General features: G+C 35.9%; 2 protein-coding genes across 10 annotated transcripts in view; one reads left to right on the top strand and one right to left on the bottom strand.

Moving 5' to 3' along the window:
* Nucleotides 1–14,934, bottom strand: part of LOC136247368 (uncharacterized) — a 260,912-nt gene that overhangs the window by 160,225 nt on the left and 85,753 nt on the right. The gene's annotated exons all lie outside the window — the stretch shown is intronic.
* The window catches only part of LOC136247369 (uncharacterized), a 57,817-nt gene that overhangs the window by 28,833 nt on the left and 14,050 nt on the right, over nt 1–14,934 (top strand). For all 5 annotated transcript variants that reach the window (XR_010697445.1, XR_010697444.1, XM_066039019.1 and 2 more), the window contains exons 4-6: nt 798–982; nt 11,282–11,420; nt 13,002–13,113. Coding sequence is in view for 3 of the 5 variants with exons in the window: in XM_066039019.1 (XP_065895091.1) it covers nt 969–982; nt 11,282–11,420; nt 13,002–13,113 (265 nt within the window). In the remaining 2 variants the exon portion in view is untranslated. The remainder of the gene's footprint in view (nt 1–797; nt 983–11,281; nt 11,421–13,001; nt 13,114–14,934) is intronic.

Genomic DNA, 14,934 nt, shown 5'->3' with positions numbered 1-14,934 from the left:
ATCTTTATAAGAGAAGAGTGTTTATAAGATGTGAAAGCCTTTAAATAGTACAGCAAATATTGGGAAATAAATTACAGGTGCTTGCAAAATGACTACAACTTACAAACACAATGCAGTACAGAGTTAAACTTGCACACAATGAATAGGCGAGTACGCTACTGTTTTTCCTTCTGTCACGTTTCTTTGCTACATACAGCGACAAAATCAGTGAAGATAAAGATCAATCTTGTACAATCGCTTCGACATGATGTAAACAAATGGCCATAACTCATGTATCCTTTAGTCTACTGGAACAAAGCAAAATTTTCAAACTCCCCTTGAGTAGGTGAATAAGATGATGTCCAACTTTTTATCACTAGATTCTTTCTTCACAAAGATCATATTTTTTCGATTACACAAATATTACCCATTGCAATCAATGGCTTGTAGTGGAAATTTAAGCTTGCACCATTATGTCAGGTTATCGCATATCCGGTCACAAATGTGACCATAAAGTCAAGATATTAATGTAAATCAGTCAATGACAGTGTCTTGGTAATCATGCGATATAGTGGTTGGGATATTAACTTTACTATCAGCAAAAAGTTATATGCATTTTGAATCAAAGTAAATATTATTATTGTTATACAACAGTTGTGGATGAATTTAACATTCACCAATTAACTAATGTGTATGTCTTAGTGAAACCTCACATACGTATGCATGTAGTTTGTACCAATAGGCACTTTCCTGAAACTTTTAACTACATTAATGAACATGTGTGTGTATTGTGCTCCACTGCTGTTACTGTTTTTTAGATCAAGTTGTACGTACAAGCTTGTTGAGGTGCCTGGGAACAGTCTGTGGTCTTGAAGTCATCCAGGACTGCATTGCTGAGGAAGAGTCTGTGAAAACATACATACATAAATTGGCCTGAAAAGAATTTAAAATGGCAGGAAATTCTGACTGGGGATCACTGAGCACCGGATATGTACATTGAAAGGTGAGAAATTATACGCTATATGTGACTGGATCTGCAAGAACCCTACATGTTCGCATATTTTGTTACAATTCCTTTGTCTATGAAGCCAAATGAACAAAGTTTCAGACCTAGAAGCCAAAAATTTAAGAAGCTACAACATTACAAAATGCTAACAATGAAAAGATTTTTATATTTACAAATTGGAAGGCTCCGTCCATATTAACATGTAATTGGCAATTGTACCAATTACTAGTGATGTGCGATACTTATCGATATATCGGAATATTGCATCTGTATCACGATACCAATACACACGTACATGCATTGATATTTTGATTGCACAATCACAGAAATATGAAGGTCTGGCTTTCTTCAATTTAAAAGTGTAGCTGGGTTTTTTTACCTGTTTCCTAGACTCCTTAAGCTTGTTATATAGTAGTGTAATGGTGTAATGGCTGGTACTAAACAATAAAAATTTATCGGCCGCCCACGCACTTAATTAAACTTGGTTTCTTTGTACAAAGGATGCACTGTATCACATATCAATATCGTATCATGACTACACAGCTGTTAGATACAGATGCACCATTTCAGGCGTATCGCACATCACTACCAATTACATGTTAATATTCACTTCACCTTCCTTGTACACTTCATTCCCAGAGCCATTTACAAAATACAGTAACAGTGATAGTGATGCAAAAAAAAGCTATACAGGTGTTTATACTACACTGTATCATAACTTATCGGTGTAGTCTCTTATGGAGATGAAACTTACACTAACTATTATGTTCACCGTAAACAGTCATATTCAATGGTGGGTAAGTTACATCTCACAGGTCCTTCTTTTGACCAGGAAGAATGCTAAATTGCGAGAAGGGTGAGGGTGAACTGTACTTCCTCCATGAGGTAAACTAATACTCTTATTTTTTGTCTCTCCCTGTTTCTTTGGGTGATACCAAGATTTTTGCTGTTAAAAGTCCCAATTTGTTTAATGCATTGTTACTGTAAAATAAAGCTTGTACGAACATGTGGATTTCTTGCACATCTGGCCATATGAAGTATTTGGTGGCTGTACTTATTTATAATCCTTAAAAACCACGTACAGTTTAAAACCTCAAACCACAAATTGCCCCAAACATGAAAAATGAGGGTTTTTGTTGAAATGGGTGCAAAGTGGTATTGTTATTGAAGTGGCTATATGTTTTTGTGTCTTTCTCAATAGTATTGGGTAATGCGCTTTATTTTTAACACCTTAGGATGCACAATATGAATCAGATACGTACATATATTGAGCTAAATTAAATATAAACTATAAATTATATGTGACCCGCTGACCAAAAACTTACCATTTTTGCATATTCCTTGATCTCCATTTTATTGCTTCTCTATTAGCTATAGTAACAAAAGAGTGGACAGTTAAAGTTACAGCCTTTTGTGATGAATAGTCTTGGAGTTATATCGCTAGACAGTTGGTACAGGAATTGTACAGCGACAATACAGTGAATAAATTACAGGTGTAGTCTTGGCCCAAGCTATAAGACTTCATGAAAACGCGATACAGAATTATTAATACACCTACATTACTAGCTTTTGAAGGAACTCAGGTAAATACAATTAAATCAAGTCACATATTAACATACTGTAATATATGACTGTCTAAAAATTCCAACATACTACACTTAGCATGTCAGGAAGAACATGTTCTGGGACATCATCATCATCATAACTTCACACTGTGTAATAGTACACTTATATAATTCACTTGTCACAATTCATTGTGGGTTTTGGTTTATAGAAACGCTTTTCACTGATTAAGCAATATGTGACCTGCTGAGCAAAAATTAGTCTTTTTTTGCAAAATTATATTTTAGCATTAAACATTGTATTGAAATAAACTGGGTAAAAAATGCTTGTGCCACATAAAATTTTACACGTTTTAATCACTTTGGTATGCATTCAAAAAAAGCTCAAATTAAGAATGCCTATATACCATCAGATTCGCTTTTTCATGTTGAGTAAGGAAAATCTTTGTTTTGTGTTCATACAGCAATAAGCACATGAATTATGGTGCTTATTGATGATGCAGTAGAAATGAAGTTTATTTTCGTCAATTCATTGCTACAATGGTCTTTTTCTTTGCCTGCATGGAGACGTACAGGTAAAATCTTATATGCGACTGGGCCTGTGAAAAGTAGGCGTGTGGGTACATAAAATCTACCTACTTTTTTCAGACTTTCATGACTCATAACTTTTTATACCATCACATGAAATTTTTAGCCTACAACAAATAGGCTAAAATACAGGTTACAAAATGTAAATATACTATTCCAGTGCTGAGATATGACTCATTGATTGATGAGATGTAGTTTGTGCCCACATGCCCTTTTTTCGCAGGACCAGTCACATATCTTGATCAATTTGCCAGTTCACGGTGAACAGACTGAGCCAAACCTCACCTTTGTAGCTTGTTTCAGTAATGAGTTAGGATTGATTAAATAAGTGCCATTGGACAAAAATAGATTGATTCCTAGTATAAGGAAAAATATACCACTTTAGCGTGGGCGTTCAAAGGTGCTGCTTGGTGTTTAACTCGCATATTGCCCAGGCAATATCATGGGAAAGCAGTTTGCCAATGACTTTGATGCCCAGCCAGTTCAAAGAAATGATACGCTTTGACTCATTATATTGAGCGACATAGAGCTTTGCATTGTGGGACTCGATTTTGTAGTGGTTGCTAAACTGAGTATATACTCTAAGATGGACTAGTTGGTTATTAGTAAAGGATAATGAAGGCAGAAAATGACTGTTTGGGCGATTGTGGATGTGTATTTCTACCCACCGTGTATCAGCCTTTGAACAGACCACAGAACGGAAAAACTACTACTGCTACGCTGAAATACGTTAGTAACTTACAGTTCTAAGTACTTAACTTAATATAATAACTTACTTACTGTCCCAATAGCGAAGTTAGTTGGCTTAACTTAGTACAAAAATGATAACAATATAAACTCAATCCCACAATCGCAAGTTTTCTAACATAGCGTGTTGAAGCATGGTAACGTATTAATGATGTTTTAACGTATGGACAACGTTTTGATGGCTATTAGCCCATGCTTTTAAAACCACGATCGATTTTCAGATGCTACTGTATAAAACAAATGGGATGAGTTCTCGTTAGTTCTTTCACCTATTAGGTGAGTGCGCCCCAAGTGATATATATCACTTATACCACGGCTGCTTGGGATTTTACTGAAATATACACCCGCAGCCCTTGGGCCTGCGGCCCTTGGGCTTTGGGTGTATATATCAGCAAAATCCCTCGCAGCCGTGGTATAACTATTAATTAAGCATTTTTGGTTTGATTAGGGACCATAGAAATAAAAAAGTAATGAAACAAGGGAGGTCACCTACACCTAAAGATATGACATTTAATCCCTATTTCAGTCTATATCCATTACTGAATTAGGAGTTAAATGTCCACTAGTATATCCGCAGGTGTATGCGACCTCCCTTGTTTCCCTACTTTTATTTTCACTATAGTCAAACTATAAAACGGTTTAGAAGATACTGTTCTAATGTTGTTAGTGTTACTATTCAATCTGAACAGGTTAAATATATATATCTGTTTCAAAAAGCTTCTCTTTTTTTTTGCTGAAATGGCCTCAGATGCCATTTTATAACTGTTGAATTCAGAGGGGGTGGGGCATGCCCACCACAAAGGCAGCATATACAGTGTCCTAGCTGTGCTGTTCCAGATACATCACTGAGCCCCCATATGACTAAAGAACAGCATGAGAAGTGCCTCTTCAATCAATTCAGTCGCAACATAAAACTAACTATTAATATGTGTGTCCTGACTAACAATTACTGAATATAATGAAGTGGCCATTTTTCCTTTGTTTCTGGGTATTTTCTACCTGTTGTATAGCTTTGCAAACAAAGAACAGTACAATAAGTGCCTCTGCAATCAATCCAGTTACTACAATGTATTACAGGCGATTCTCATAATAGCTAGCAGCTTCATTTTGTATTACCGTGAATCACCATCACCTATCCACTGCAGTAGTGGAGAAAGAAACACAGCAAATGTGAGTGCATGCATTGTAACAGCTTCGGGTGGCAAAATGGCATGATGGTACTATCAATTCATACCATATACCTTGTATCATTTTAAAAAACCAAAACCCACAATCAATACCAACAGGTAGTTGTATAAAAGAGATACTGTAAAGCTGTAGGTATGTAAGCGCCTGTAATTTATTTTCTTATTTTTTGGAAAAGGCCATACAGTATCTGGAGGCCTTTGTAAACACCATTTCATTTTGCCATCGTGTGTGTGTGTGTTTTTTTTGCTTCTATTTGAATACCTGTGTATTGCAGTAACGTGATTACATTATGTGTCATGTGGTTCACTCAATATGCAAGTGTTCAAACTAGAGCTGTGAACCTGATAACAAATTCAAAACCGATTATCTGGTATCCTATAACTGGCAATTAACGGATTAACTGGTTTCCGTGTAATACAGTGGTATTGGCAGACATAATGGTACTCAGCATGCCTGCTGGAAGCTTTAGGGTGGTACCAAAATGACCATCAACATCCTGTCTTGCAAAAACAGTTATTACAATCACATATTTACACATGCTTTGAGGTTATGTTATGATGTTGAAATGGCATTTACCTCACAATTTCTGGTTTGAAGGATTTTTTTCTTTTTTTTTTTTGAAGACACGTTTGGAGAGCTACACTATAGTAAACACTGTTACATAGTAGACCAGCTCTTCCTCTATCTATAAACCAGGCCTGCAAAAACAAGTTAAGTGGACACATGATTTTTGCCTACTTTTTCACAATTATATCACTCATGACTATTTATACCATTGTGCTATGGCAATGCAATTTTCTACTCTTAGTAAGCATTTGACTGGCTTTATGATACAAGTTACAGAATGCAAATATTCTGTTCCAGTACTGAGATATGACCTGTAGTGTGATGGGGTGTAGTTTGTGCCCACATGCCCTGTTTTCGCAGGTCCAGTCACATATACTGATTTGTATGGCCATTAGATGTTGAATAACAATGCTATAAGCCGATTATAAAAGCATGCAAAAATACTTTCTGTGTCAGTTTACACAGAGCTTGTAGCACATTATGGAGATGTAAAACGTGGAATCTATTCCTTAGCAGCATAAGCATGGCGCAATCAACACAATTTAAACCTACGCCAGGTTGAAACACAGCTATGGGATTTTGAAGCTCTTTTGGCCAATGTGAAGGGACTAAAACTTGCTGTAACATCAACAGGCAGTACAAAAATCTTTTTTTCCGACATGCCGCCCTGCTACCAATACCAATCGCTTATTTTACATTAATACAGAGGTCTCCCTCACTAGTATACAAGAAAAAACTGACGCAGAAAGTTGTACAAACACTTTAGCATACCGTACTAAAACTACAAATGATGTATGCCGCCTAAGTTTCGTGCAAAGCACCTGAATCCCCGTGAGCAAAGATTCTAAACTACTCTGCTTACTTTAGTGAACATCTTTGAACATCTTTTTAACCAGTAATTTGCTGACCTAGACAATACCAGTTAGTAACTGGTTTTTGTATACTGGTTCACAACACTAGTTCAAACAGAACTGTGTACAAGGCACACGTATTTGGGTCAGTGTTCTGGCCTATGCGGGTTTAAGGGCTAATTCATAAAACAGAGCACATTGTGTAAACACAAAATGTGTTTAGGAGTAACAGTACCATAGCGTCAGGTTGTTAAGCGCATGTATCTATTAAGCACATATTATTTAAGCGCAAACACATTTCTTGTAATTAACCATGGATGATAAGCGCACACGGCAAATGCGATGATAAAGCTACACACAGCAAGAAAAGTTAGAAGTACTGAAAAATCAATGTTTCCTCAAGCACGTACATCTCCCTTGAGGTCTCTCTTCGCTATGTATACAGCAAATCAGCCATCTGGATAGTGATAATCTTGTTCATCACAAAGGATTTCACCCTGAAATGGAGTAAAATATCCTTACATACTGGAGTGGTGACCAGCACAAACTATTAACTACTCTATTCAACGTAGTGGTTCTGTGTTGCACTTATTTATTAGGCGCATGCACCTAACAGAGTATGATTTTTACAAAAAGTTTATCCGAAAATTATAAGCACATGCACTTAACAACCCAACTTTACGGTATTTGTGCATTCTCAAAGGCCTCCAAAAGTGTATGACCTTTTCCAAAAAAAAAAGAACAATGAATAGCGAATAAATGATGAAATACCCATTGGACCCATGCAAATGTTTTTATAGGAATACTTTTTGGTAGTGATTGTGGGTTTTGGATTCTGAAGCCTTTTAAATCATTGTTAGAGATAAGTTTTTTTAAATCTCAAAGTATTCAATTAACGACTTGTATATGGAAATATTTTACAGTTGTATTCATGTGTGTAGTGGGCTTTGGTCCATCTACGTATGTAATAATATTATTATATTAGCAACTGCACATATCTTTGAGCTATAGTAGACAATAAGCTAAAGTTTCACTAACTTACTAGTAACATAATTGCCAAGCCAGATTCTTCCTTTTTGGTGGACTTAACTATCACCATGTGTAAATTTCTTGTTATAGGCCTCTATTGGAATGCTTCTACACAATGTCGAGACCACATTACATACATACATACATACATACGTACATACATACATACATACTTTATCAAAGAAAGATTGAGCAAGTTCTAAGACATACCACGGTATGATTCCATCAAGGCGTTCTCTAGACTGCTTTCAACGACCGCAACATCCACCATTAGAATGTAGACACATAAGAAGTGTCCGAATTTTTTGTACTAAATTGTCCATGGGAACAATTATACATTTCTCTCTTTCTGACTTCTTTGCTGTTACACCTTCTCTCTTTACCAGAGACCACAACTACAAACTATTTAAATCATGCTCTAATTCTCAACTCGGGTCAGATTTTTTTTTCACAGTGCAATTAACTCATTGTGTACTCTCCCATCTCAAATTGTCAAAGCTGATTCACTATACTCATTTAAGAACCTGCTGGACAGTTGCTAAAGTGATTTTTTAAAATAATAATTGTATATTATTGATGGTTTTTACTAGAGGTGTACCGATCCAACACTTCTAAGCTTTACCGATACTGATCCAATCTAGGAAATTTATTACCGATCTACTGATATTGTGCTGATCTGACATCAGTTATCTATTATAATAATCAGTAGTTCTTATAGCATTTTATAATCTCAGACTAGGCTAACTGGTCAATACCAATGGTGGTGTGGCCTCAATTACACCACCCAGGCAATCAGCAGTGACAGCACCCACAAATATTTCAGTGCATGCTACTACCAAGACTTGTCTGAAATAGTTTGTAGGCTGTTGTAGCAGAGATTCTAATAGTTTAGTCTATTTGATCATCAGTATGGTGTAGCATTATTCATTGTTTTCTGCCCAAGGGCCTCTGGTAAGTTCAAGGGTAAGTTTCAGTAACTAAAATAGCTAACTTATGCATATTTATATGGCTTCTCATAGTTTCAATGGATGCCAGGAAAAGAAATGGCACTATTCTTTAGCCTATTTTGTAAATGGAGCAGAGAAATGATAGAAGTCTAGTATGTTTGAAGAAATGGTGATTAGAAAGATCGGTATCATGAATCGGTGGCTTCAGCAGAAAATCAGTTCTACCGATTTTGCTCAAATTGTTGAGATCGGTAGATCAGTACATCTCTAGTTTAACCAAGTAATACCTTTTGGTACATAAATAATCTTTCTTTTCTTCATTTCTTTGTTATGATAGCAGACAGACATTCGAATGTGGTAACATGCAACTGTATAACTCTCCCAAGAGAAACCAAGCCTGCAGCTAATATGCAAACCCACAATCAATAGTAACATTAAAGGCCAACTATTGAAAATTCTTTGTTATCTCTGATATTCATTCTAATTTTGGAAGGTTTTCTGCAGCCTTTGTAGAGTACTTGTTATATTTTATTTATCTGTCAAGTTAAGTAAATATGCAGAGTATATCAGAGTGTTCTGTCAACACATTTAAGCTGTATTGTATGGTTGCAACATGCTTATGAGGGATGAGTAAATATATGCACAACTCCAGTCCCAACAGTGAGTAGTGCTCGAGGGAGAGTGTATATACGTATATGTATTTCAGTCATATCCTGAGTAATTGTGTTATAACTACACCCTACTAGATGAAACTGTTTTAGAGATTAGAATCAGTTGAAATCTTTGATGGATCAGACATTTCACTTTGGTGGTGCTACGCTCATCCACTTGTGATTAATGAGTTATGGGCTTTAAAAGGACAAGGGTTCATTGGCTATACACTCATTAGCTTAAGCAAATAATTGTTGGTTGATTTATGCATTTGTTATTAGAGATTTGTAAGTGTTTCGAAGAATGTGTGATGTTACATACCGTATATGACCGTATAGAAGCCCGGGCGTTTATTTCCTATAAATCATTTTTGACCCGGTGTTTAAACGAGACCGGAATTAATTTGGACCCGGGCGTTTATTTCTTACTAGCCACTCGTTGAGAATGACAGATGCCAGTAAAAGTACCTACGAAATACGAAATCCATAGCCCATCACGTACATAAACCCATTCGGACTCCTCTGCTGGGTGAAACATTGGAAGTCGGGCAGAAAGATGACAATGACCACGATAAATACGCTATGGCCATCACCAGAAGAGAAGGCATAGTTGAACAAGACAAGACATCATAAGACTGGTGATGAGACATCACTGTATAGTTAGCAGCTGACACGAGTTTAGAACCCCTTTCAGTGCATATCATTAACACCCCGGCGTTTAAATGAGCCCCGGTGTTTATTATGACAGTCCCCCAGCTGTACCAGGCGTATATTTGAGCCCCTGCGTGTATTTGAGCCTGGCTTTAATACGGTCATATACGGTATTCCAACCTTTGCTGTCAATGTTTAGTGATAACCAGAAGCTGTACTTTAAGCAAGCACTGAGATTGCCACATTACAAGCACTGAGATTGCCACATTACAAGCACTGAGATTGCCACATTACAAGCACATACCTACTTGTATTGAATGACATTCTTGGATACATCTCCTTTTCATATCAGGCCTAAGCAATAAGCTAAATATATATAAGTATATACTGGTACGTATATCTGATAATGTTTAATACTGGGTATTTAATTTCAATAGTGCCTAGCACTAATGAATGCCAGTTAGACCTCACATAACTTTCAGTTATATGAATATTCTTCCCCCTAATCTAAAATTTAAACAACAAAACATCTCTCAGAAAACTGGAAACAACAGCTACATGATTTATGGAAAGTTTTAATTCATAAATTCAAACCCACAATCAAAAGTTTCAGATGCTTCTATAAATACAATGCAGTGTTCATAATGTGTGATTGATTGCAGAGGTACTTTTCGTACTGTTCTTTATATTTTTTGGAAGGGGTCATACAATTTATTGGAGGCCCACTATATACTACATCAATTGGTCCTATTATTTGATGAATTTATTTTTAGACATTATTATAGTGACAGTCATGCTATGAAGAATTCTACACATGTGAAAGTGGATTTTCTCAACACAAATAGCATTTCAGCCAACCTGGTGACAGTAAAAAGGTGTCTAAAGTAGATATATCTGGTTTGGCTCCATCAAATATTCAGAAAAGGGCAATAACCCACTATACTTTATGGCTTCTGTATAGAAAATCTGTGATGAAAATTTTGATGGATTATGTATAACGTTTCGATGAAAAGATTTTTAGAAGTACTACATATGAGCCGAATACGTATTTCAAGAACTTGTGTAATGAGCATATTGCCTGTTAAGCGCATATGGTTGAAATCACTGCTGCAACTTCGTACTACATAGAATTGCAGCAAAACGTTGTCAGAACAAATCAGACATGCCGCAGCACACTTGATGCTTCACCATGCCCGTGTCTAGCAGATACTGCCGTCTGTATTAATGATAGCTGTAGCTACCTGACTTCTAAGCATTTCCGTTTCCACGACTGAAGCAAACTATTTACTGGTGGTCAAATTGCTTGAAAACTGTGGTGGGTACAACTAATGCCCTCCTAGCTGAAATTCCTTACCATAATTTATAAGTGCATGTGCTTAACAGGTATAGTAAATTTAACAAATAATTCCTCCAAAAATTGTAAGTGCATGCACCTAATAACCAGAGTCTACGGTATGAATATAATATAGAGATGATATTTTAGTATTGCAATACAGTAATTATCATCTTGTTATAGGAAATATTATCAGAAGAGGAATAAGAACAGAGTTTGTAAAGTGAGAGATACCATCAGACAGGAGTTTGGATTATGTTCGTATTGTGAAGGCATGGGATCCTCCTTTTCTTCAGAGCTACACTTTACTATTAAACTGCCAGTGAGTGTGAATGTGTCTAAATATTCTACTGACTAGCTAACTGTATAAATTATGCTTTAGACCAGCATAATTTGATAATGGTTCAAGCTACGTGTTTGATTATTTGTCACAACCAACAGGTGTCTTTAAACATACTGTGAAATGTATGCACAATCCATGCTGTCTTTCTTTGTGTCCCGTGTTGTTTTTTTTGTTTGTTTTTTTGCTAACAACACAAGGTGTCATTCATGGTATCTTGCTGTGCTATAGTTTCCATGTGGTGACTTTTGCATTTATAATGGATATCATCAGTATTTTCCATAGTGGCTGAGTTAAATTGCAAGGGTACTTCTTGCAGTATTTATAATGCTATGTAAATGAGGCATAATGACCACTCAGTAACCGATGGATGGGTTGCATCTTCATATGCAAAATTTATTTTATGATATGTCTGGTTCAATTCTTTCTTTTGATGTGGTATGTGTGGGTTCATCAGTTACAATTATATATAAGCAAATTTTATAAACAAGCGCAAGGAAAATTAAGAAACCATAGTAACAAAAAGAGGGGTCTGCAGATAAGATATATATACTAGTGGTCATGAATGGTTATGGACCCAAAGTAGGGTTGAGAAATATTTCAATAAAATACCAATATCGCCAAAGCAAGTGCTTGCAATACCATTATCGCATGCATTTTGCCTTCGCAATATACGTATAATAGTTAAACACCAAGGGAACTAGTAACACGAGGCTGTAGCGTCTCGAGTGTAATGAGGGTGCTACTAAGGGCCTTAGGGGTTACTAAATTGCTTAGTTCCTGTTGGTCGCAGTGTCTAACTTACTGTATTTAGACAATGGGTTAAAGTATGTACCTTTATAGTCAGAGTATGAGTGTAGGATGAAAGAGCAATGCAGAACAGCAGAACAGTTTCTTCCTGAAGTCCTTACAGCGCCCACAAAAACAATTATTTGACCAGTAACCACAGCAACGGCTAGAGCTAAAGTAGATACGCCACTTAGTCTACTATTTGTCCAAAATTATTTGCGGGACACGGAGAAGAAGAGTATTACAGTATTATCAAGTACTGCAGTGTGCCTTTCGTGTTATAATTATTTATCATAAACAAAATTGCTTGAGGGCGGGTTACTAAATGAACATGTGTAGGTGACTAAGTGATTTAGTAAACCTGTATATGAGCCATACCATAGCCTAATATTACATAGGCAATATTTATCACATTTATCATCTAATTTGTTTCTCTTCTAGGCCTCATATTAATTTTGATACAGTTCGTACACATTATTGCTAACTACGTCGTTTGGTTAACTTGTTAGCAAAGAAGTTGTGTTTGTAAACTAATTCTCAGTGAAAACAAGCAGTTATATTGACTTTTGAAACTATGTGGTTGTATTCAATTTTCATGTGCAGTATTGTGATTATCACATTAAATAGCTCATGCAATAATCGCATGTCAGAAATTCAATATCGCCCAACCCTAGACCAAAGTAGGGATTAGTGGTATCATGTAGGTGACCTATTTCATTATGCATTGTAAACCGAAAATCTTTTATTCACATAATATTATTGTGGTGATTACAGGAAACAGACAAGTTGGTGTCAATGAGAACTGGTGGTGTATGCAGTTTTGACAAATGGTCCATCTTGAAGTTAAAGGAGACACTTGAAGCTAAAGCAATAAACTTCAGAGTGGGTTAGTATCATTACTTTCTACTGAATTCTGTTGCATGCGATTTTACATGTGGGAATTTTTTTTCTATTTTCTATTTTTTTTTGTCTCTCATATTTACTACATTTATAGTGTTAATCTTACAGTTTTCAACCATCAGGATCCATACAAACAGTTGTAGAACAAAAAACTGAATTACCGTATGACACTTCTGGCTTGGAAACGTCATACAGTAATTCAGTTTTAAGCTTGGCCCTTGCCTTTATCATCCTTTTTCTGCTTACTACTAGGCTCAGGCTTTGTTCGTTTGTTCTTCTTGAACTTTGTCATCAAATATTGCAGCTTCTGTTGTGTGCCAATTTCCGTGCATTGGAAAAAATTATGCTCAGAAAATGCACAGTCTGTGCTTGAGCTGAATGATAGTATAACTATCACTATTCACGATTGATAGTAACTTTTATATCACTATAGCGATAGTATCACGATAGTACTAGATGTAAAGTGGAACTTTAGTACCCCTTGGGACCAGGGGTAGTCCATAAGTCTGAAAAATCCGTATCGCTGAAACTGTGTATAAATAACCTTAAAATAGCATAAAGAACAGTTTTGAATATTATCAACTAGAACGGTCACTACTCTAATAGAGCAGTCATTCTTGTAGTTTGGTTAACCGAGAATCTGTATAAGTGGGGTCTGGATAACTGAGGTTCCACTGTACTAGTTATCAAACACACTCAACCTCACCATGAATAATCCAACTACACACCACGTATCTGCTTATCTAATACTCCATCGGTAAAAACTGTTATGTATTACAGCTGTAATTCTTGTTGTGCGTGCTCTGCTGGACTTTCATAACTTTAAGAATATCATGTTTACTTCTTTTTTTTTTTTTTTTTTTTTTTGATTAAGCACAGATATGCATAATTCATCATGACAGTATGATAGCATACTATCATAGTCACGATTGTTACTTACTATCACAATAATCGATATATTTCAACTATCGCTCAGCTCTAGTCTGTGCTGCATTTAGTGTGCTTTCTTTAAAATAGTAATATGATTAATGTGTTATAGTAATTCAGGCAAAGCAACACCCTTTTAAGAGCAATTTAATACGTTAAGGTACTGATAGACATTGCATAATCACTAAACACAGTGCATTTTGACCAGGTAAAACAGTGTTGGATACTCTCCCTCCCTCTGTATAATATTATTATGAACTCTTGACAATATATAACATGACCATACTCAATGGCAGGCATCCCCTGATTTAGACGACAATAATCTCTGTTATTTATCACTTCATAACAGAAGTTATTTTAAGGATTATAAGTATTGAAATAATCATGTATGCATACAGGTATAGACACCATGACAGTAAGGATTTAGTGCTACAGGTCAAACTTGAAATATGACCTTCCAAAAATTAACCTATATAGTATACTACTTGAAGAAGAAATGTAATCACACTATTTTATACTTAGCTGCAATATATACTAGCTCTTATAACAATGTATTGTGGGTTTCAGTTTTTTATTTACACAAGAAATATCAGTGTTATTTAACACTGTGTTGGCTGTAAGTTACCATAACCCATTTACTACATCATTATAATAAACACAAATTTTCAACTGTGCGCAAAGTGACCTGCGATCTGCTTGTTGAACCAAAGCATCTGTAAGACACATACTGTATTTAGTCAATTTGTGCCACACCCTCGAATAGTACCACAGTGCAGTACTATTCTAAGGGTTTCATCCTTGTTTTTGAAAATGATTTTCATTGTACCGCACCCTCAAATAATTTTGCACTATACTTTTGTAAATTACTCATTACAAGTGC

Source organism: Dysidea avara, chromosome 2 (assembly GCF_963678975.1).
Source record: "Dysidea avara chromosome 2, odDysAvar1.4, whole genome shotgun sequence".
Taxonomy (NCBI): domain Eukaryota; kingdom Metazoa; phylum Porifera; class Demospongiae; order Dictyoceratida; family Dysideidae; genus Dysidea; species Dysidea avara.
The sequence above is the reverse complement of the archived record's forward strand: the minus strand, read 5'-3'. Positions and strand labels throughout refer to the sequence as shown.